Here is a 22,709-nt window from a genome sequence, read left to right on the forward strand (position 1 = left end):
CCCCCAAACGGGGTGAAAAGAGCAAACGCAGCCGGTTAGAAACGTCGGGCAAGGTGATCGCTCGCAGCAAGTGCTTCAGGGCCGAGCCGTGCCCGGTCAGAGGTGCTTTTTGCTTTCCCCGCGGTGGCTCCGAGTGCAGCGTTTTAGACTCAGCTCCCTCGCGCTGACGTGGGAACCGTGGACCCTGTCTCCCCCCGTCGCTCAGCACCTAGCAGGATGCACCAACACCACCCGGCTCTCAGGAAGCCCCCAGGAGCCCGCGGCAGCCAGCAGCTGCCCCAGCCGGCAGCGCGGCCGTTCCCGGCGGAGCTCTCCTCGCCCCGCGGCATCCTGCGGCGATGCTGCCCGCCTGGTCCGCACCTCGCTCCGACATGGAGCACGCCTCTTCTTAGCTCCCCCGGTCCCTTTGGAAGGGAAGTCGAGGCTGCAAAGAGAGAAAATGAGCAGACGTGGAATTGGGAAGGCAGCGAAGGGGGGCTGCCCGCTGCGAGCGGCTCCTCGGGAGCAGAGGCCGGGCTTGTTTACGCCGCCGAGGCTCTTGGGTCCCGTGAAAGGCGAGGCGAGGCGCGTTGCTCCGGGAGCGCAGCGTAAACAGAGCGGGGTTCCTCTAAAGCTAAATATTTGACAACATCTTCTATTCTTAGCAGCGCAAGCACATGCTCGCAAAATGAAATCAGAGCGCTGCGCCTCGGCGAGCAGGCGTGGGCTTGGGGAAAGCGCCGTGTCTGCCGTGCCGGCGGCACCGGGGTGCAGCAGCCCGGCTGCAAGAGGCACGGCGGCGGTTCAGCCTCCCGCCCCGCGCGGCTAAACCCCACGCGCTTCATAAACACGCAGATGCGCAGATAGAAGCGTTGTAGAAATGCAAACTACGGTTTTATCACCCGAGCGCTGCTGCAAGCCCCGAGGTAAAGGCGCTTCTGCTAAAACGATGTGATAAATCGTTAGCGCTGAGCCGGTCCTGCCGGGGCGCCGGGGTTAGCGTCCCGCTGAGCGCGGGCAGGCTGCATCTGCGCCGGCCGGCCGGCCGCCCGCCTGCCTCCCCACGCAGGCAGGACAGCTTAATGGCGCCTGTGCAAACAGGCGCTTCGTTAACCGTTTCGGGGCCGACCGCTGTCGAGGAAACCGCCGCGCTCTGTGCGGGCGCGCTTTGCCTAATTAACGGCGTTTGCCTCTGCGCCCCGAGCGGCGCGGTGCGGCGCGGTGCAGTGCAGTGCAGTGCAGCGCGGCACGTCCCCCGGGGCGGCGGGAGCTGCGCCAGCTGCCCGGGGAAGGCTGGGTCTGAAGGGAAGGAAAGCGCAGCCTCCGCGCCGGCGGGCCACGCGCTTCCCGCTGCCCGGGGAATCCTCGCCGCGCGCCGGCTGCACGTACCAGCGCTAGGTTTGGTGATGTTATCGCGGGCCTCGCGCGATGACTAAGGGAGCTGGAAGGTGTAAATTAAATAACATAACACTTGGAGCCACCTGTTCTGTGGGTTTGTCCAAAGCACTGCTGCTTTAATTAAGACGGAGAGTTTACAGATCTAACCTTTGTTTATTCCGCTTTGGGGCACACATAACGCAAAGAGGTGTTTTCCAGCGCTGTGGCTTTCTACATTTCCAGTTATAATTCTGGGTAAAGGAAAGCTCCTCGGGTTTGGCATAGACTTGCCCTTTACAAATGCAGCTCCAGCAAACTCTGTCTGCCCTCAGGGATTATCTGCAACACTCAGGTTCGCTTTGCTCCAAACGCAGCTTTTCTTTCCGTAATTACTTCCTCGAACCAGGATGCAGCAGGTATGTGGGGGGGCCGGGGGGGGGGACTTTGCTGATCCATCATTCATCCTACCGCAGAGGGCTCTAGACGCACGGGTTCAAGAGGAAAGTGCACTTCAGCGCTTTATTTCCCTCTCTTATGATTTAGTAAGAAAGCTTTGAATCTCCCCCTCATTTTTGTTCCTGAAAGGTGTTTTTCCCCCTCTTGGTTCTTTAGTTGTAAAAACAAGAAGAGCGTCAAGTTTAACCTCCTACGTGCTCATCGGGATTTCTTCGATGACTCAGTGATACGGTTGGGTAGTTCTCTTAGCCTTCAATTGCAGCAAGTTTGAGCCCCGAACAAAGAGAACTCGTCCGAGTCTTTATTAATAAAGTGCTAACAAAAATAACTGACCAGCCAGGAGAAAAATAACCGGGAGCAGCAATAATTTTCCTATCTCTGTAAATGTGGGATTTTTCCTTTGGCTTTTCTGCAATCCTTATTCTGCTGGGTAGCAGTCTAGGAGATGGAATAAAAGGCAGGAGAAAAAACCCTCTCTTTGAAACTGCACGCCTGGTTAGGGAAGGGGTCGGTGTGCCGCTTGGGCGGCTTTTGGGACGAGCACATCTTTGCTAAGCAAAATAAACGGTCTTGCAAGAGCGGCGGTGGTGGGCGGGCTGGCATGACGACGGCCGGGGACGCGCCGCGCTGCTGGGCTCCGGGTGCAGGAGCAGGTGAAGTGCGCGCTAGCAAACCCCCGCGCAGCGATCCGGCGCTGTCCGCGTCCCCCCAGCCCCGCGCCGCAGGGCTGCTGGGGCCCCTCTGCCGCCTTTGCTGTGGGTTCAAGCACTAATTAGGCTCTCCAGGCCTCCTACGGATGGTCCCGTCGGCCGTTTTCCTGCCCCAAAAGGTGCACAGCGAGAACGCAGGCTGGGTTACTCTCCTGCGGTCCTGACATATATATATATTTTTTTAATTCAGAACTTCTATAGAGCAGCCACAATATTTTGCGAGTTGCCAGCACTGTCTGAACATGACGGAGGTCTGTCATGTGGCGGAGCGTGTGGTCAGAAATGAGTCAGGCTCCAAACCGTATGAGATGGACTTGCAAACCTTGGGTGCTTTTGAAGTGGCTCAAAACCCCTCCTGGGACTGGAGCAGTCTAGCGTGCGTATTTTCAAACTTTCCTCTGAAATCACTAGGCTTTTTCTCTTTTTTTTTCAAATGCAAACAGATTTTCATATAATCACTTGACTCCAGTGCTGGGGTTTTAAGGAAAACAAACTATTGGATATCCTAAGATTTGTGAAAACCTCGCAAGCATGACGCTATGAACAGAACCACTGACGTTTTGCAATGCTTTTGGGAAGTGTAGAAACATTTGGAGGGCAGAGGAACGGCACGCCGCAAAAGCGAGGTGACTTGCCCGAGACTGCGCAAACGGAGGGCGAGCAGACCAGGCGGGGGCTGCTGACGGGCCTCCCCTCCTCGCCGCCCCGTCTCAGCAGGCTGCCGCAGCAAAGCGCAAGCGCTACGGCTGGCTCTTGGGGACTGTCTTTTTCATTATATGTAACTTAATACTTGATAGAAAAGAAGAAAGAAAAAAAAAAAAACCCAACCCCAAAAGGTCTTTGGTAGGGGAGGAAGTACTATGGGAAACCTGATAGATGTGAACCATATTTAGCTGTTTGCTGAGGTCAAGCGCCTGCGGAAGTCAGTGGCGACAAGTCTGTATTTCTTCACGCAGCCCAACCTGCCTCGGCCTTTTCGGTGAAGGCAGGCGCTCGAGCAGCTCAGCAGCCGCAGGCTCGCCGTGACAGCTCAGCGAGGACGCGGGCCGGGGGAAAGAGGATTGAAAGGCGCTGGGGGGGGGGGGGGGGGAATAAAAGTTTTGCAAGCCTGTTCTCCTCTCCCCCGTTTTTCCCTTTCTGCGGTCAGAGGTCCAGCTTAAAGAAAACTGCTCTGCCGCCGCGTTTCGCCCCCTGCACCGGCGCTTTTTGCGCGCTCCCCGAGGAAGCGGCGGGGACTAACCCGCAGGCCCTGCCGGCGGTGCAGCCGGGGCAGGTGTCGCGGCGAGGCCGGGGGAGCCCGACCCCGCTGCCGGCAGCGAGGCGCCCGCTCGACGGGTTGGGCGCTCCTCGTTGAAGGCGGGCGGGCGCTGGCCAAGGGGGAGCCGCTCGGGCCGGGCCGGGCCGGGCCGGGGGCAGCGCGCGGCCTGGTCGCGGGCGGCGGTAACGGCTCTCCGCGGCGGCGGCGTCCGTCCCCGCGAGCGACTCGGGGTGGAAAGGGAGGGAGAAAGAGCAAAACTGGGAGCCGGCGGCGGGAGAGCGAGGCCGGCGCGGGGAGGCCCGCGGCGCCGCCGGGCGAGGCGAGGCGAGGCGAGCGCGGCTGCGGGGGAGGCGGGCGCCGCCGGGCCTCCCCTCCCGCCCCCGGCGCGGCGGGGCGGGGGGCGGCGGCGGCGGCACGCGCGGGCCCCGCGGGGCGAGGCCGCCCCTCCCCGGCCCCAGCCCCGGCCGCGGCCCCGGAGCGACACGGCGGGAGGGCGGCGGCGGCGGCGGGCAGCGCGGCCGCGCTCCTCCATCTTCTCTCGCCACCGCTCGGCTCGGCTTCCCCAGCGCGGGAGCGGCCCATTGCCAGCCCCGCGGGGGGGGGCGGCCGCCCCGCCGCCGCCCCGCCGCCCCCGCCGCCCGCCGCCCCGCGCCCGCCGCGCCGCCCCGCGCCCGCCGTCCCCGCGGCGCCCGGGGGGGCGGCGGGGGCGGCGCCACGGCGGCCCGGGCCCGCGCCGCCCCGGCGGGCCGCGCCGCCGCCGCTCCCCCCTCTGGGCCGCAGTGGTGCAGCCCGGAGGTTAGCGGAAGCGGCCGCTCGGCGCTGCCATGTTGAGCCGCCGCCGCCGCCGCCGCTTTGTTGTCGGCTCCATGTAGCTGGGGCCCGGGGGAGGGAGGAGGGGGGGGACCGCGCCGCCGCCGGAGCCGCCGCCGCCGCCGGAGCCGCCGCCAGCCGCGGGACGCCCCCGCCATGGAGGCCAACTGGACCGCGTTCCTCTTTCAGGTGAGGCCCCGCGGAGGCCGGCGCTGCCCGCGCCCCCCCGCCCTGCGCCGCCGCCGCCGCCGGGCGCCCCGCTAGGCCCGGCGCTGTCAGTCAGCGCCGCCGCCCGGCCTCCTCCCGCCTCCCTCCGCGGCAGCGCGGCGCGGCGCGGGGCAGCGGCGGCCCGGCCCGGCCCGGCCCGACCCCGCGGCAGCCGCTGCCCGGCGCCGCTGCCCTCCTTCGCCCCTTCTACTTTCTCCCCGCCCGCCCGCCCGCCCGCCGCCTCCCCGCTCCCTCGCGCACCGCTTCTTCGCGCCCCCCCACCCCCCTTAGAAAAAAAAACAACCGAACTGCTTTTAATCCCCGTTTTTATTTCCAGGAAGGCAGTATTTATTTTTTTCTTACTTTTTTTTTTCCCCTCCGTGCGAAAAAAATCCGCTTTTTTTTTTTTTTAAAAAAAGCTCTTCTCTCCCCCCGCCAAAAAAAAAAGAAAAAAAAAAAAGCCTTCCGTCACCCTCTAACAAAACCCCGATGGAACAAACACTGTGTCTGGGAGAATAAATTAATCCCTCTTTAAACAGCCTGACTCAGGGGCTGAGTGACGAGCCAGCTTGTTTTCTTTTAAAATAGAACGGGGGTGTTTGCGATTTTTTTTTTCCCTTTTTGTGTGCGTGTGTGAAAAATGGATAAATACTAGCGATATTAGCGAGGAATACGGAGGGTGGACCGTGCAGCCCTCCCCTCCCTCCCTTTGCAAACTGAGTCACTATTTTCCCCCCTTTCTGTCTGCAAAAGACTGACTTAAAAATACCGCTGTTTATGTAATTCCGCAGAAAATCCAGTGTACAAAAAAAAATAAAAAAATCTCCCCTTGTTTTTGTAAACTGAAACCCGGATCTCCTTCTCGCTGGATTGTTTTCTGATGCCTCCTGCTCTTTTTAGCTTGAAAACATTAAAATGTGTAATTGCAGCAGCGGCAAAAAAAAAAAAAAAGGGGGGGGGTTAGAAAAAGCCATGCACATCACCTTTCTCAAGGTAAAATAATCCTCTTTGCAAATTACCAGCTGTGGTCACTTGCTTACTCACTGCCCTAGTTGGAATTAAAAACAAAAACCGAACCCGTGACATTAGTTTTGAAAACCTGAGTTGAATGAATAAATCCGCAAGGAGCGAGCTCCATTTCTTTATAGAGGAAAAATTATTCCCTTGCAAGTACGAAGGGATGAGTCACGGGCTGGGGTGTTCTGCCTCCGAAAACATGCGGAGAATGTCCTTTTCGACAGCAGCCCCAGCTGCTCGCTGCTGCGGCCGGCTCCTGGGCACCGCGTTAGGTACCTGCCTAAAATCACTGTATCCCTCCCTACCCTGGCCAGAAGGAGCCGTATTTTATGTAGTTTCGTGATTTAATGCCAGTGATGACATACAGTTTGGCTAAGGTCTTGTGAATTATTTCTCGCTCTAGTGGGCAGTTGTGATTCGCACATAAGGAAACTTTACGCGAAGAAGTTAATCTCCTTGCTTTAGGGCCATCTCCCTCCAAGTTGGGGTTATTTTATCTCGTTTCTGTATGCTATTCTCACATTAAATATTTGGGGGAAAATTTATTATTGGGCTGGAAATACAGTATTATAGCAGCCTCTTTAACGAACGCCAATACTTTAGTATTACTTATAGTCATGTCACACTTTGCTTCAATTTAGTAGTAAGTTTTGCTGCTTTTAATTAAGGAGCCAGCAGTTCACTTTCCTAACATATTTAGCTACGTGCAACTTCAAAGCATCTTTATAAAACCGTGACTTGGAAATTTTCCTCTGATTATTTTTTTTTCCAAATAATAAAGCTTTAAGACCTCATAATGAATGCTGAATATTATTTCTTGAGTCATTTTGTTAAAACCAACAATTTAGGGTACGAGCATCCTAATGCACCTAGCAGAAAGCATTATATTCTTGGTGTTACCTTAGCTTAGCTTTTCTTCTCTCTGTCCTCAGCAGCAACATCTAAACCGAAACCCAAGAGATTATTAAAAACTAATAACGAAAAGTGGATTTTAAAGGCCCTTACCCAACAGTAAGAGTTAAATAACAAGTGCAAGTGACTGAATATGCACAGTAATTCTTTCTGGGGGTGTTTTTTTACTTCATATGTTTTTCAGCTGTGACAGATTTTCTAAGGGAAGATTTAATACTCAGTGTGTAAAATTGTAATTTTTAGATAATTGTTTTTAGAAGAGGATTCCATGTCTTAATTTTAGTCTTAACAGCGATTGGATATGTACAGTAACTGTTCATTGCTCTTTCCAAATAAAGTTATTTGACTGTGTTTAGGTGGTATTTTGATGAATTGTATCTCTTCTTAAAAAAGAAAAAAATGATTACTATATTGAGTAAGCAGTTCTTGTTTGGATTTTATTAGTACCCTGAAATGCATGTTTTGAAAGCCACTTTTAGTATCTGCTTGGAAAGTGAAAGTCGTATCTGTTAATGTTAGGAGAAATCATCCATCAGACGGAGTATTCAAGATATGACTCATGCTAATTTGTTGCTCTCACATTAAGGCTTGAGTGCAAAAATCTTTTAGCCTCTGGCATTGGAAGTTCACAATGCCACGTCCTACTGCTCTGGGTCATGAATTAGTTCTTATTTTTCTTACTGTCCCCCTAGAAAGAAAGATTTTTTGTGATACAGTCAGGATATTTTGCATGGGAGCCTGTCCCAGGCAATCCAAATACCACAAAAATGTTGACTTGACATTAATGCTAGGTCAAGTAAAACAGTGTTCTGTGACTGAATAAAAATGACTTGCAGAAGGCATGCAGCAGGTGCTGTATTCCCTTCTCCAACAGCAAGTTAAAAAATACTGCCCGAGCCTTCTTTAAAAGGCTTTAGTGCGAGCAGTCCTTGGAAACTGAGGAATACTGCTCGTTGCGAAAAGGTTTTGTTAGAAAGACAGCACTGCTAATAACACTGGATATCTGGGAACCAAGATAAGCAGACTTATATAAGCAATGGCTTCGTAGCGTGTAGCCTTATGAATATACATTGTTTTATGTTCAACATCTGTATTAGTTCAATAGGAATATTACATTATTACCTTGAAGTGCTAATGATTCTTTAAGGCTTAAAATATCCATAAACTGCATAAGTTTGAACCTTGTCCAAAGGATTTGGGCTCCCTATTATCCGATCTGCTAGCTCTGCCTTTGAAACTGTATATCTTGAGCTATCCTTAGGTGCTCTTAAGTGTCTTCTGATGCCAGTTAACAACATTGTTTAATGCTTATTTAAAGTTGGCTGTAAAAATTTCCAATTTTTTAAAATTAAAATTGTATTTTTAAGTACATAACTTGCTTAATATTGTGCTTTCAATGTGTATTGTACATACTTTGTTCTCTTTATGCAATGTAGATGTCACAATCACTTTTTTTAAAATATGGAAAATAAACGGTTGAAAATCCACAATTGTCACTTAAGTCAGGCAAAAATGTAATGGAAAAGATGAACCTTGTGCCACACACTGATTTAGCAGTCTGGGCTGTAGGATAGTTCTGCATTTGACTGTTTAGCAATCCGTTCTGCAAAATAGCTCCTGAGGCTGTCACTTGAGGTACCTGCTGTGCCTAGGCTTAGTGTGGTTAGTGTTCAGCATACCTGTTGCATCCAAAGCATTCTGCGTAGAGAGGATGCAGGGTGTAGCTAAAAATGGACAAACCGTCCTAGCTCTTAATGATTCAAGCAAGTCCTGCTGCATTTTAGCATACTTAATCCAGGCTTTCTCCCATGAACTATTTTCCTGTCGGATAGTCTTGGAGTGTCGAGGAGCACGTTTTCCTATCCACGTGGGTTAGCGTTTGCAGCCACCGGTGGCTCATATCCAAGGATCAGCGTTGCACTCCTGAAAAATGAGTGGCCAAAACGATGCAGGGTTTGTGCACGTAGCAGGAGGAAGCAGGAACACAACCACCTAGAATGAAGGAAGAGCTGCATTAAGCTCTTTAAACCATTGGTTGCATGTGCTGTAGTCACTGCTTCTGATTCTGTGTATGCTTAGAGGCAAAATGACTTGAGCTTGGATGTTTCTAAGAAAAAGTCCTGATGTGTCCTTCTAGAAATACTGACCTCTCAAAAGGGCTTGACAAAATTAACACGGAAAAGTTGTTAGTTTGAGTATGCTTAATAAAACTGTCCATCTTCAATCAAAATAAAAGTAGACATGCAGGAGATTGCACGCAGCACAGTGTTTTATTCAGCTTTCACAGCCTCAAGTGCTGAAATGAAGTATGTGTTATTTTTTGAAGGAAAACATAGAGAATAAATCCCAGAAGGCTATGATACTGATTTAATGTGAATGCAAGTTTCCCCAAACTCGGCTTCAGACCTGGTGTTGCTGCATTAGTCACTAGACTGACTTAAAACTGGTCTGATGAGACGGAGGCACATCTTGCATGCAGATGTGCTTAAACTGGCTTAAGGTGCTGGCGATTTATTTTAATGCTCCATTAGACTGAATTGGTCTGTGTGGTTTCTAAACCACTTTAAATTTGTATCTGCTAGGCTTTTGTCCTAGTCTAACGGGATGAGTTTCATAACAGTGTTTAATACGTGCGTATAAGTATGGAGCAGAGCAGCCTGGAGCAGCGGATGCTGCAGCTTGGCTGAGGGATGCTAGCTGTGACATTGACAGGGGTTCTCCCTCTGTCTTTTCCCCTCGGCTTCTCCCACTGATTCTGTAGTTCAGTGTCATTTGGTGTTTTAAATCTGGTCATCTGTTGCTTTAAAGCAGCTTTGAGGTCTTTATTTCCCCCCGCCCCCATCCCTTTCTCTTTTACACTGCGTTCTCCAGCATTTCTAGATGTCTACCAGTGCTTATTGATTAACTTCTCTTCCTATCGCAAAATAGTTCCAATGAAGAGAAAAAGAACGTGTCTCTATTCTCATTAGTTTCCAGATGCACCGATCCCAGTGATGGCTATGTAAATGCAGCGGGAGCCCGCTAAATACAGAACACTAGCTTTAAACGGTGCTCGATCCGAGTTGCTTTGGTATGGTTTCAGTGCTAACATACTGGTATGAACGCCTTGTTTAAATAAGATGGCTTATCGCATCCTGGCTCTCTGTGGCTGCAGTTTAATTCTCCACATGCACCAAATTCAGCTTAAGTTTAAAGGTGGAGCACTGTTTTGCTACTCCCATCAGTACATTCATAAGCTCCAAAGATAGTCCGAATGTGGTATCTGATATGATGCAAAACAAGTATCTGTTATGTAAAGATCAAACAATATGTTAGCAAGAGATCTGACAAGCACCTAGTTGTTTTCCATAAGAAGTGTTGCCCTCCGGAAACGTAATAATTATTTGATTGTTATGATGTGTGCCTTCCTACACTTATTCACCGCAGAATCTGCACAGAGTATGCGTTTACAGTGCAAGTGGCTTATCCTGTCCAAAAATAAAATTATGTAACCTTTCCCCCTTGTTCCTTCAATGGCTTTTGGTCTAGAATTTGCTTTCCGTAGTTTGTAAATGTTCTCACCGTGTCAAAGTGAGCACCCATCAATAGAATTTAAGTGTGAATGTTTGGTTTTAGGCACATGAAGCCTCACATCACCAACAGCAGGCAGCACAGAACAGTTTGTTGCCTCTCCTGAGCTCTGCTGTTGAGCCACCCGATCAGAAGCCGATTCTGCCCTTACCAATAACGCAGAAACCTCAGCCTGCACAAGAAACATTAAAGGATGCTATTGTTGGGATTAAAAAGGAAAAACCTAAAACCTCCTTTGTGTGCACTTACTGCAGCAAAGCTTTCAGGGACAGCTACCATTTGAGGCGTCATGAGTCCTGCCACACAGGGATAAAGTTAGTGTCACGGCCAAAGAAAACTCCCACCACAATGGTGCCCCTTATCTCGACCATCGCTGGTGACAACAGCCGAAGTTCATTGGTTTCAACTATCGCAGGCATCCTGTCCACAGTCACTACGTCTTCCTCTGCCACCAACCCCAGCAGTAGTGCCGGTGCAACGGCTATGGCAGTGACTCAGACCGTGAAGAAGCCCAGCAAGCCTGTTAAGAAGAACCACGCTTGCGAGATGTGTGGAAAGGCCTTCAGGGATGTTTATCACCTCAACCGGCACAAGCTGTCCCACTCGGATGAAAAACCCTTTGAATGTCCAATTTGCAATCAGCGCTTCAAGAGAAAGGATCGCATGACCTACCACGTGAGGTCTCATGAAGGTGGCATCACGAAACCATACACCTGTGGTGTTTGTGGAAAAGGCTTCTCGAGGTACCATGTAGAAAATCCCAGGCGAGCTCAAGTGTTGGCTTTTCATAACCAAGAAGGGTTAAGCTATCGTAGCGAGGGGCTAGGAGAAGCAGACATCTTAGAAGATTGGTGAGGGGATAAAGAGCCTTGTTTACCTCTAGGGCGTGGGTCTCAATCCGAGCCAGTTTGGCAGTGACCAAAAGCGGTCCCTGTTTTATGACAATGTTTTGAAATGATTTCAGGACCTCATCCAGGTCCTGTAGGACACGTGCCTGTGTCGCTGATGGTGATAACGGAGCCCCTTTCCCAGCCTTTGGAAAGGTCGATGACCGGACGGGGCATGGCAGGCAGCCTGCCTCCTTGTCCCGTAACGAGGCTGAGGCGTACTGACAGAGCACTGTGGGGAAGCTTGCATTGCTGCTGCCTGTATTTATGTCTGTGCTTGGAACAGAGAGAACTTCAACCGCTAGAGCTGTTGATGTGTCACCCTTTTACACAAGGTACAAACAAATGTACCGTTTTCAGGTGTGTAAGAAGAACATGGTTAAGTTTTAAACTGCAGGTTGGGTCTCAGTGTAACTACGTTGTGTTATTCTAGCTGAAAGCCACTTTTTAGGTAAAGGGAACGTACTTATTCTTGCCCCGCAGGGGGATGTGGGCTGCGAAGGGTCTTCAGTGCAGTGGTCAGCACTGTTAGCCACGGTGTCGCTACTATATATTTGTAACAGTATGCATTTTCTTTTCTGTTCCTCTCTTCTTTTGCAGGCCTGATCATTTAAGCTGTCACGTTAAACACGTTCACTCAACAGAGAGACCCTTCAAATGCCAAGTAAGGGTTCAAATGGTTTATTAAGAACATACATGATTTTGTAGTTAGAAAGCATCAGGTGAATAATCTTCCCAGAATTAAGAGGCTGCTGTGATTACTCTTCTGGGAAGATTAGGGGGGTTTTGCCTTCTTGGAGAACAATGTAGGTACGCTGTTTTAAGATATACTTAACTTAGTAGTAGGATCATAACAGTGTCCTCAACTCAGTAGACTGCTGGAGTAACATGTGCAATGGGTTTTCTCAGTGTTTATAAATCAATATTGTGTCTAATAGAAGTCAGAAAAAAAGTTGAAAAAAAAGGATTAGAATAGCTGATTCTAGATCCATTATTTTGCTGGAAGTTGAAAGCAAGGTGTCGTAAGTTGATGATTTAGTACAAGAGAAATAATTTGACTGCTCTTGAACAATTAACTGTTTTGCTTGGAATATCCATGCTTGTTCCAACCTGTGTTTTAGTGACTCACCGTATTAAGTAAATGTTTTGAGTAAAAAAAATAGTCATAGAAGAAGGTTTTGTTTCTTTTTTCTGATTTGGATGGAAATATAACTGAGCAATTCAAAATATCAAGTTCAGATTTGTTCAGTAAAATTGTATCAGATACTACCTTTACCTACTCTAAGTGTTTGTTTATAAGCGACCTCTTGCTTTGGTATGTAAGGCAACCTTCTATTTTAAGAAAGCTCAGGTAATGTAAAGTATGAGTTTTGTCCTGCTGGTGTCAGAAGATCAGTTCCATTAAGCAGCTAGATAATTTTCAGTCTCTGCCCAGCAGTTGGATGTTGTTTTTTCTATAAATAAAACTTCAGGTTTTCAGTAGGCTTGGGATACCAGTGGTGTCTAAAAGGTAAAATAGGCCTAAAATGGTCATGCAATTCATACTCTAATACTGTCTGCACTTTAAATATCACTGTTGTCCTTCATGTAGACGTGCACTGCTGCCTTTGCCACCAAAGACAGACTGCGGACACACATGGTGCGCCATGAAGGAAAGGTATCGTGTAATATCTGTGGTAAACTTCTGAGTGCAGCATATATCACCAGCCACTTAAAGACACACGGGCAGAGCCAAAGTATCAACTGTAATACCTGTAAACAAGGCATCAATAAAAGTAGGTGAACGTTTTGAAAACATTTCTAATAACAATGTGTTTGCAAAAGTTTGCAAAGGGAGTTGCCTGTGATTACTTTAAAATGTAAAAACACAGCCATCACTTTGGGTATTCACACCTATTAAAAGTAAATATTTGATAACAGGACCTTTAGCTCAAGAAATTGGCATATGTGGAATTGGTTTGGTGCTAGACTGTGCTCTTCTCTCTTAGAGGAATGCCCTGCAATATGTGAGAATAATCCATCTCTTGAAGAAAAGAGTTTTCTCAGCTTCTAAGTACAATACTACTTCCTGAACTCTAAAACTTAAAAGTCTAACAAATAATTCTGTAGATTTTAGAATATTTGAGAACTTCTTAGATCTGCCAAGTTTCAGGTTTGAAGCCTGATCTAAAGCTCATCAAAGTCAAAAGAAAGATTTCTGAGCATTTTCTGAGCTTTGGCCCTGGGGCTCAGTGATTTCTCTGGCAGTAGCTGACAAGAAAAGCATTTAAATCCAGCCCTGATATGTTTTGGGCATTAATGGTATTTGACTTGTGTTATGCAGGACTTCAGATGAGATGTTCGTAATAGTTCCTTCTAGTCTTAAGCTCTCTGAATTGATGCAGCAGAAGTGCTGAAGCCTGAACTTTGGAGTGCCTAGTAAGCAAAGGAATACTTGACTTTAAAGTGTTCCCTCTTACAATACCTGTAACTTTAACACACCTCATTAGTGATGTATGATGGGGTACTCAGAGGAATCAAAAGGGAGAAAAAATGAATGTCTTTAGAAACTTTGTCCTTGAAGCCTTTTAAACTATTAATTTACAAAATCTTTTCAGCTCGTGTTACTCCTGGATAATTTGAAGGTACTGTGAATGTCTAAAACGCCTGATAGTTGAACTTAATGTGAAATTTTGATGTGAGATCTTTTTCAAGGTATAGGGTTACAGCTCTGTCAGTTTGGTGGTGCTAAGCAGTTTCATGCGAGGCATTGCAGCAGTTGGTAGAGGTGAAAATGATGAGCTGTAGTGTGGCCAGAGAGTAGTAACATGCTGTTCTGTGATATAAAAGTGAACTGAAAATGTTGTCATACTTGCAATGACAAGTTAAAGGGCTCTTTATAAAAACTGGAACTGAGGTTTAGAAAAACTGGAGTTGGCTAACCATCTTGAGTTCTAGAGAGTCACTGTAATCTTTTATTTCACTCTTCCTAAAATACAAACAAAATAAACTATTAGAAAGGAGGTTTGTTTTTTGGGGAGAGAAACCAGAAGTTCCTGACTCTGCATTTTTTTTAGATCTCGGAAAGGAAGTTTTATAAAACGCAAAATGAATTATACGGTTTTAAACACCTCTGTGGTTTTTACTCTTGGAATCCTGCAAGATTCCACGTAGTCTTTTTGGAAGAACCCTTTTTCATCTCAGTAGAAAACAGTGTAACTTTTCAAGGTGAATTTGTGTTCTTACTTAATTGGCATAGCATGCATGAGTGAAGAGACCAGCAATCAGAAGCAGCAGCAGCAGCAACAGCAGCAGCAGCAGCAACAACAGCAGCAGCAGCAGCAGCAGCAACAACAGCAGCAACAGCAGCAGCAACAGCAACAACAGCAACAGCAGCAGCAGCAGCAGCAGCAACATGTAACAAGTTGGCCTGGAAAGCAGGTAGAGACCCTGAGATTATGGGAAGAGGCCGTCAAAGCAAGGAAGAAAGGTAAAACAAAACAGTACTCGCAGTCTTGGTTTTATAAGATAATAGAGTTTACAAAGTTACACAGGGAGCTTAAGATGTCGGAAAAAGAATTGTGTTATGTGAAAATTTAATTCTCAGTAGTAGAAGTAATAGCTAAAAGCTAGCAGGATGATAAATTACCAGAATTAAGCTGTTGTAAATGAACTCTTTATTATTTACTTCCTGTTGGTGTCTGTGCTTGAATGTGTACATAGCAGTCATCAATTATAAAAGGGTGTTTGTGTCTGCTCCAGGGGAGGAGTGTGTTTTGGACTTGCGTGTGGTTTTTAGCTGTGTTTATGCATGTGTGCCTGTTGTTAACTTGTGTGCATATACATATATATATATATATATATACATACACACACACACATATATGCACACACACATGCACACATAACAACACCCCCCATCTTTGCATCAACATCAGTGTGCATGTGAATGCTTTTTGTGTCCCTTCTATCTGTTCTGTCCCATTTTTTTCCGTTCACTTTATCCGTCACTTAACTCTATTTGCATAAAGTTTTCTGGAACTCACAGAACTTACTCTTCCCTCTCTTTTTTCATTACAAAATTAACTAATACGTGATAGTGCTTTTCATTATTGCCAGTTCACAGCTTGCATCTACCTATCCTACTGTAATTGAAGTTGAATAGCTTCATTTTGTTGTTCGCTGTGCCAGTTTTGGAAGAAATAGATTGCTTCAGTTGAGTGACTTGTGTGGAGTGTAGCAGTTTAAAATCTGTTGCTGCTTGCTTATTCTTTTCACAGCACTTTGATTTCTAATACCTGCCATGTGACTCTTGCGGATTACGTGTTTTAGAACAAATTCTTAGTGACCGCTTGCTGTTTTTCACTAGCTCTGTTTCTGATTAATAAATGTTCTCAACTCATTTTTTTTCCTAAACTTCCTTTTAGTTTCTTCACTCTTTTTTCTTCTCTAGGTCTTGTTTGTGCATTAGGCTGCTTGCTCCTTTCTCCTTGATTGTCATTCCAATTAATTGAATTCTGCGATTAGTTTAGAAACAGCTTATTTGTGTTAAAATGTAATGATAACATAAACATTAAATATCATAGCACTAAATGGATAAAGCAAATGGGTGTCAGATTTAGAAAATCTTAAAAAATCTAAAAAGGCCAATTTTTTCTACCTGCTCTTTCCTATGTCTCGTTTCCCCTTCCTTGCCTCTCTTATTATTGAATATCCTTTGACAGAAACAGTGGCTTTGGAAGGAATGGTGGGTGAGGGAGGCGGGTGGGGAGAAGCGTTGCCAAATTGGTGATATTAGTTCAGTGTAACTTAATCGGGGAAGGGGCATGGGTGGGGCGTTTCTTTGTGCATTACTTTGCTTGGAAGACGAAGCCAGAGCAGACAGTTTCATGCCCATTTGTTATTCTTTTCCTGCTGGTTCTCCCCTACTAGTGCCACCTGTTGTGTTGGTTCTACCACACTGTATGGGATTTTTTTTTTAGTCTGACATTATTTATTTTCACAATTTTTTGTTTTTTCACTCTTTCCCTTCCCCTCCACCCCTCCTAGATATGGACTTTGAAGAACCAACAGTAACCCTTGAATGGGGCTAATGTTGCTTCCAAAGTTAACTCGGTCTTGATACATTTGTATTGCCTGCATGGCAAGAGCGGACTCTTTGCTCCTGGCTTACCTCCTGAAACGTGGGTGTAGACTGAGCTTGGTGTCCTACCCTACAAATGTGGAATTAGACACGACCTAAAAGTGCCGTAACGTTGACGTAGCGTGTATTTTTGTCGGTTTCTCTAGCAGCCATCCCTTTCTTTTCCCCGCGTCCACCGGCCCGCCTCGGTGTCTGGAGCCTGGTTGTTTGGCTAGCCGGCAGGTGGTGCTGATGCCTAGCGGACCCTCGCCGCCTCCCGGAGCGCCGGTGCCCTCTCCGCAGCGCCCAGCCCCTGCCAGACCGACCGGCGGCCGGGCGGGAGCGAGGGAGCGAGGGAGCGAGGGAGGGAGGGTCCTCCTGGCTCGTCCTTGGCCGGCACTTAATTCCTGCTCGCTGCAAAGCAAAGTAAAAAAACAAAAAAACCCAACCTCGGTGCGGAACTGTAGTTAACGTAAAAGCTGAGGAGATACTGGGGGTCGAAGGAGCTGCTGACTGGGTAGTCGTGAAAATTGCTAAGATAGAAGTGTCGTGATCAGTGGAACAATTTAGTGGAGATAATTAAGACTGAAATAAGCAGGTGTAAATATTGAAACGAGCTTTGCTTATCAGTCCCTAATAATGACTTTTTAAAACCTTCACAGAATGTCAGTTCACCTTTGAGAAGGCTATAGAGTACGTACCATTCGGTATGTACACTCTCTCCTCTATTTATAATGTTCCTCTTGGGAGGATTTTTTTGATTGTACAATACTGTTTTTATGAACATCAAAACCCTCTTTATAAGACAACTTCGCTTGACTTCCCAGGAAAAAATATTGAATTCAAATGAACTGCATGAGAGTTTGTATTTCTTGTAGGCTATAGAATGTTAACAGTTTTAACTTACTAATAATTCCTAAAGAAAATTATTCCAGAATTTGTACCTGTTCTTGTTTGTTTTTTGTTTTTTTTAAATCTTGTCCATGGTTTTTTATGTGTTAAAAACTTTTTGTCTTTTTATGTCTCATTTTTAGAAGCTGCTAACTTGTGCCAAACCTCCACTGCTGCTACTACGCCTGTGACTCTTACTACTCCATTCAATATAACGTCCTCTGTGGCTTCTGGGACTATCACAAACCCAGTCACAGTGGCAGCTGCAATGAGCATGAGAAGTCCAGTAAATGTATCAAGTGCAGTTAATATATCCAGTCCGATGAACTTAGGGCATCCTGTAACTATAACCAGTCCATTATCCATGACATCTCCATTAACGCTCACCACACCAGTCAATTTACCTACCCCAGTAACCGCTCCAGTGAATATAGCGCATCCGGTCACTATAACGTCTCCCATGAACCTCCCAACACCAATGACGTTAGCTGGTCCATTAAATATAGCAATGAGACCAGTAGAGAGCATGCCTTTCCTGCCCCAAGCCTTGCCCACGTCTCCTCCCTGGTAAAGAATTTCTAAACAGTATTAAAGAGGATTAAAATGGAATCCTTACCAGCAGTTGCTTTTTGTTCTTTTTTTAGTTTTTTTTTTTTCTAGTTAATAATAATTCAAACTAAGTCGCTGGTGCAACATGCACCATCAGAGACCATAGTAGCATCTTCCCCTGTTGATTTGGCTATTGTTCAAACTTGAGTTTCACTGGAGCACTTCATTTAAAGTAAGTTTTACCTTTTACCTTTTAGCTGACTGATGCTGAATTAGAGCAGATATGTACTTGCCAGAGTTAAAAAAAAAAAAAAAAGTCATTAAAAATCAGCTTTATGTTTTATCCCCCAAATTAAAACTTAGAAAATTATTTTAATGTAAACACTAGCAAAGACCCCTCTGTATCTTTAACAGGGTGGATGGCTAATTTTAACTTGCCAGTTGTAAGTCCATTGTTTCTGAGCTAGTGTAGAATCTTTGTCTGTGTTAATGTTTTTTTTTAATGAGTAAATGCATTACAATGTTGTCATTTTTAAAAATGCATTTTGGAGAAAATATGCATTTTACCTTTGGGAATATGATAATTTCAGGCAGCATTCCCTATGGGAAAGGTGATACCAGCTCTGATATGCAAAGCATATGATAACTTATCATTCTAACTTCAACATATAATAGGGATTGTGACCTGATATTTGGAGATGTAAATATTACCCAACATATTACCCTAAGGGAATATAGCATTGTAGTCAACATTTTTTTTAAAAAAACTGTTATTGTTTGGTGAGAAACAGCCATGGCTGACAGAAGAGGAGTCGAAATGTATGTAAACATGGTCTCTGAACAGTCAGAACCCTATGGGACTCTTATCTAGGAGCAAAAGGAGTGCTTTGAAACTTATGAAATATTGCTTTAAGCTGGAAGATTCTGGAGGCACTGGGTATGATTTTTATGCCCTCTGTCTCCCAATCAGAACCTGCTGGTGTTACAGCAGGGGACAGACGTGTTAGTTGTTCACTAGAAGTTTTGTCTTATATTAAATTGTATACAGTTTTTATTCTAACCACTAACTAGGTAGGATGCCCCGTCAGGACAAGCAGAGAGCGTCTTTTAATTTCTCCCCTACTTCTTAATCAAGTGTTGTGCAAATCTGTTCAACTTTGTAAATATTTGCAAACATCATCATTTTTACGTTACTCTTCTATTGTGTTAACACATTTCTATCAGTTTGTGGGAGTTCTGGGGTGGTGGTCCGAACTATCCAGCCCAGAACTTCTCCATAAATGATCACACATGTTTAAGCTACATGTGCTTTTATTTCTTAACCTGTTTATCTGTACATAAAGTAGAAAGCAAAATCTAGGGAAACAGATATACTTTTTAGACTATCATGTCACATATTCACGTTTTTAAAACTTTGTTTAAAAAAACACCCTAAAACCAAGACTCTACATTAAAAGAATAAAATTACAGTTGAGATGTTTTTATCCTAATAAAGTTGAAAGCTATGGAGATTAGCGTGTGCGCATTTCACAGAGTGCTAGCGGGACTGACTAGTCAAAATGGACTGCTTCCGTTTCTACCCTGCCGTGTCAGTACAAGCAGTGATTACCAGACTTCTGGGTCAGGTGACAGGTATCTGTATCATTACGTGAAACTGTTCTAGGGGCTTGGACTACATAGTAAAACAAAAACAAAAAAAATAGAGCTTAGTGTAAAATAATTTTATAAATGATCTTTTGTACTTTAGGACATCAAATTGTACAACTTTTGTATATATAAAAGCTTAGGAACTTTCTGTTTAGCAGAAAGGAAACACATTCCTACACTTTTAATGTATATGTTTGTTATAATGTCCATGTAAACATATGCCCTATGTTTGTGCCTTTTAATTAGTTTGTCTCAATAAACAAAAATGTAGAGAAGAATACGTAGCTATGACTTTGTTACCACTGTTCTTACTCCAACTGTGTAGAGATCTTCGTTTTTGCACTGTAGAGCACTGCGTGCAGACAGCTGCATGACTTAGGCTGATATGGCCAAATTGAGGCAAGCGAGTCCAGCGCATCCCAGCAAAACAGCTGTCTCTCCCCCTTAGCGCAGAGCAGCCCACGCCGACGGGGCGGTGCATGTCGGGATATGTAGTTTCCAAGCCATCTCTGTTACCCCTGAAAATGATACCAGCTTGCACCAGTTTTACCTAGTAGGGAGAGCATTCTGGACCTGGGTAAAGTGCGGTGATGACCCTTAGATGAAGTTTGGGTGTCCCCGAGCTTAAAAAATAACAGCATTAAAAGTTAATATGAAAATGTGTACTAGAAGTGGTTATCTATGAATTACTTACAATAAACAGGTGTGAGACTTAATTGTATGTTGTCAATTACTGCAGTATTGACAGTGGGTCCTTCACACAGCTAGTGTGCCCGGCTGCTGTTATATTTATCCTAGCAGAGTAGCGGTAGAATAAACACATTAAACACTGGCAAGGAAATTTTTCAATGTGACAGGGACTTCCCAAACCACTAACCATGGCGCTCTTAGCGTGGGGTAGGAAAAGGGCTGTTTCCTTTTTATTTTATGTTGGTTCTGCTCGAATGTACCTGGTTTATGTCCACAAAGCTGCATTAGCTAATTGTCAACCTGTTTCATTTGTACTTGGGTAAACATTTGCCTTGTGCTGTGTATAAATGGCTCAGAGGTGTGCTCCTTAGCTGTCTCGACGTAGACATTAATTTTACTTGTAATGCCATCGTACGAAATACATTAAGCTGTTTTTGACATACGAACGCTACCTGGTCAAGTAGTTTATACCGCATGCGTGTTACCTTGTAATCGGCTGGTTCACCCAAGGCGCTGCACGGCGGCAAAGCAGCTGCCGCTGGGAGGGGACGCAGAGCGCCCAGAGCAGCGGGGCCCGCGTGGCAGCTTGTGCCGCTTCAGCAGTGCAGAATCGAGAGTGTAAGAAAATGGTAGATCTGAAGAACAGATGCTGCTGTTACTCCGAGGCAGTTTCTATGCAGCTGACGCGTTTAGCCTAGTTTATTTCATGGAAACTTTTAAGTTGGATCTAGTCCAACATCCAGGGAAGCGTATTGCCGCTGTTGATCTGAGTGGGTTTTATATGAAGCCCATTCAGGGCTCCGATTGCAAGTAGTTCAATGGGGTTTTTATTTTTTTCTTCTTAAGTTTCCATAAACACTCAGCATTGGGTTAATAGCTTAGCACTGACTGAAGCTTTTAAAGCTGAATTTTGCCTTGGAAGGATTTCCGCTTTAGAAATTCAGAACAGTTAGTTCAATAACATGAAAACCCATCCTCTATGCAAAGAGAAGCTAGTTTTGTGCTGGGTAGACGCTTCTGCGTAAATGCATCGATAGTAAGTAAATATTATGGCACAGCTACCAAAGCTGCCACGCAACTATATAAATGGTTTATCTTAGGCCTGGTTTTTTGTGCATTTGGAATGGCCCTCAACTTCCAGAGGGTGTTTGGGAGGAGGAGGAATTGGGGATTTAACCCCTGGTTTCTTACCATTGGAGAGTAACACCTGAGAGTGTTGTAGGTTGGCAAGTGTGGGGTTTTTTTTTTTCTTTTTTTTTTGTCTGTTTGTTTAGTCCAGGGTAGATCATTGGCAAAAGAGAAAAATATATATGTGTTATTCTTGGCACAGGAGTTAAATTCTATTTGCGATTGTTCATTAATAAAAGGAATGACACTGGCCCGTAGTTAGTACTAAGGTGCAGTAGATGTCAGAGTGCTCTTCAGAGTGCCTTACACTGGCAAAATAGGACTTTTAGCACCTGGATTTAGCACTTGTGGACTAAGAAGGTCTCCATGCAGCACAAATCAAGTTGCTCCTGTGATGTATAAAGTATTCTTTTTAAATTAAAAAAATGATTTTTTTCTCTTACAATATCTTTTTCTTTGGAGTAGCAGGAAAAAATGATATTTAATGTGTTTGCATTTGTCCAACAGAGGTTTAAAGAAAAACAGCAAAAAACCGATAAGCTGTTTTAGCTGTAACAACCCCAAGTTCCATGAAGGGGAGGGTTTGCCTAGGGATTAGTTAGTGGGACTGCTGGTGATGATAAGCCTTCCAGGTTCTGCACCCTGCTTACTTTTATTTTAGGGACAGTTGCTTTGAGCTATGTTTTTAAAACAGCTCAGGGTTCGTTTTCAAAGCTGTCAGGATTAGATTCCCACCAAAGAACAAAAGAAAGAATGATTTGCATTTGAGGAAGGGTCAGGTTGTTGAAAGCATCCAATACTAAATTTTTTTTTATCTTGCTACTTAAGATGCCTGTATGGGAGCTGAGTTCTGGAGAAGTGGACTAGAGTTTGCCACTGCTGAGCCCTTCTGAAGATTCCTGCCTTGGTTTCTTGGTGACTTATTTACCCATCTCAAAACTTTAACAATATTTTCAAAAGGCTGCTATTGAGAACACTTGATATTTTTAAATGCCTTTGAGGTCTCTTTCTCGGTGCTGAAGTGGGACTTCTTACCAGCGCTTTTTGGATAAACAGTGTAAAAATAAATCTTTTCCTCTCATCGTTGCTAGTCAGAGTAGAACTTGAATCGGTGGAAGGGGCCTGAACTTACTTGATTCAACATGTTTATACCTACTGCTTATACTTGGCTCGGTCAGTCCCAGCTTCCAGAGCAGCAGCTGAAGGATGACAGAGAACCATGTGCTAATTTTTATGTCAGAAATAGCTTTCATCATTAAACACGCAGGGCTCAGTGAATCTTTCCTATTAGAATAAATAAATAAAAGGACTCTGGCTGAGCTTCTGTTGCCTCTCTTTTAGAGCCGTGTTAAGATTTGACTGTCAACTCCTGGTTAAAATTTAGTACTGCGATCTTGACCTAGAAACAAACCTTTTTTGGTGTTAGTTTGGAGAAAATATTTCAGTACTAAGGGAAACTCAGCCAAACGCTCCAACTAGCTGCTCCATCACTGGCTAGCACGGGAGTTACGTAGAATCAT

At 45.7% G+C, this 22,709-nt stretch overlaps 1 protein-coding gene across 3 annotated transcripts; it reads left to right on the top strand.

Moving 5' to 3' along the window:
• Positions 1-4,685: 4,685 nt before the first annotated feature.
• On the top strand, positions 4,686-19,649 carry VEZF1 (vascular endothelial zinc finger 1). 3 transcript variants are annotated; one of them, XM_067309967.1, is made up of 7 exons: positions 4,686-4,779; positions 10,342-11,147; positions 11,784-11,847; positions 12,775-12,958; positions 14,422-14,652; positions 16,947-16,991; positions 17,319-19,649. In XM_067309967.1, exons 1-7 carry the CDS (start codon positions 4,747-4,749, stop codon positions 17,744-17,746), a joined length of 1,791 nt encoding a protein of 596 aa, XP_067166068.1. In that variant the 5' UTR covers positions 4,686-4,746; the 3' UTR covers positions 17,747-19,649. The 3 variants fall into 3 exon arrangements, with proteins under 3 accessions (XP_067166068.1, XP_067166069.1, XP_067166070.1); XM_067309968.1 differs by having other exon boundaries at positions 10,342-11,039; XM_067309969.1 differs by lacking the exon at positions 16,947-16,991 and having other exon boundaries at positions 10,342-11,039.
• Positions 19,650-22,709: the final 3,060 nt, after the last annotated feature.

This window comes from Apteryx mantelli, chromosome 22, assembly GCF_036417845.1.
Source record: "Apteryx mantelli isolate bAptMan1 chromosome 22, bAptMan1.hap1, whole genome shotgun sequence".
Taxonomy (NCBI): Eukaryota; Metazoa; Chordata; class Aves; order Apterygiformes; family Apterygidae; genus Apteryx; species Apteryx mantelli.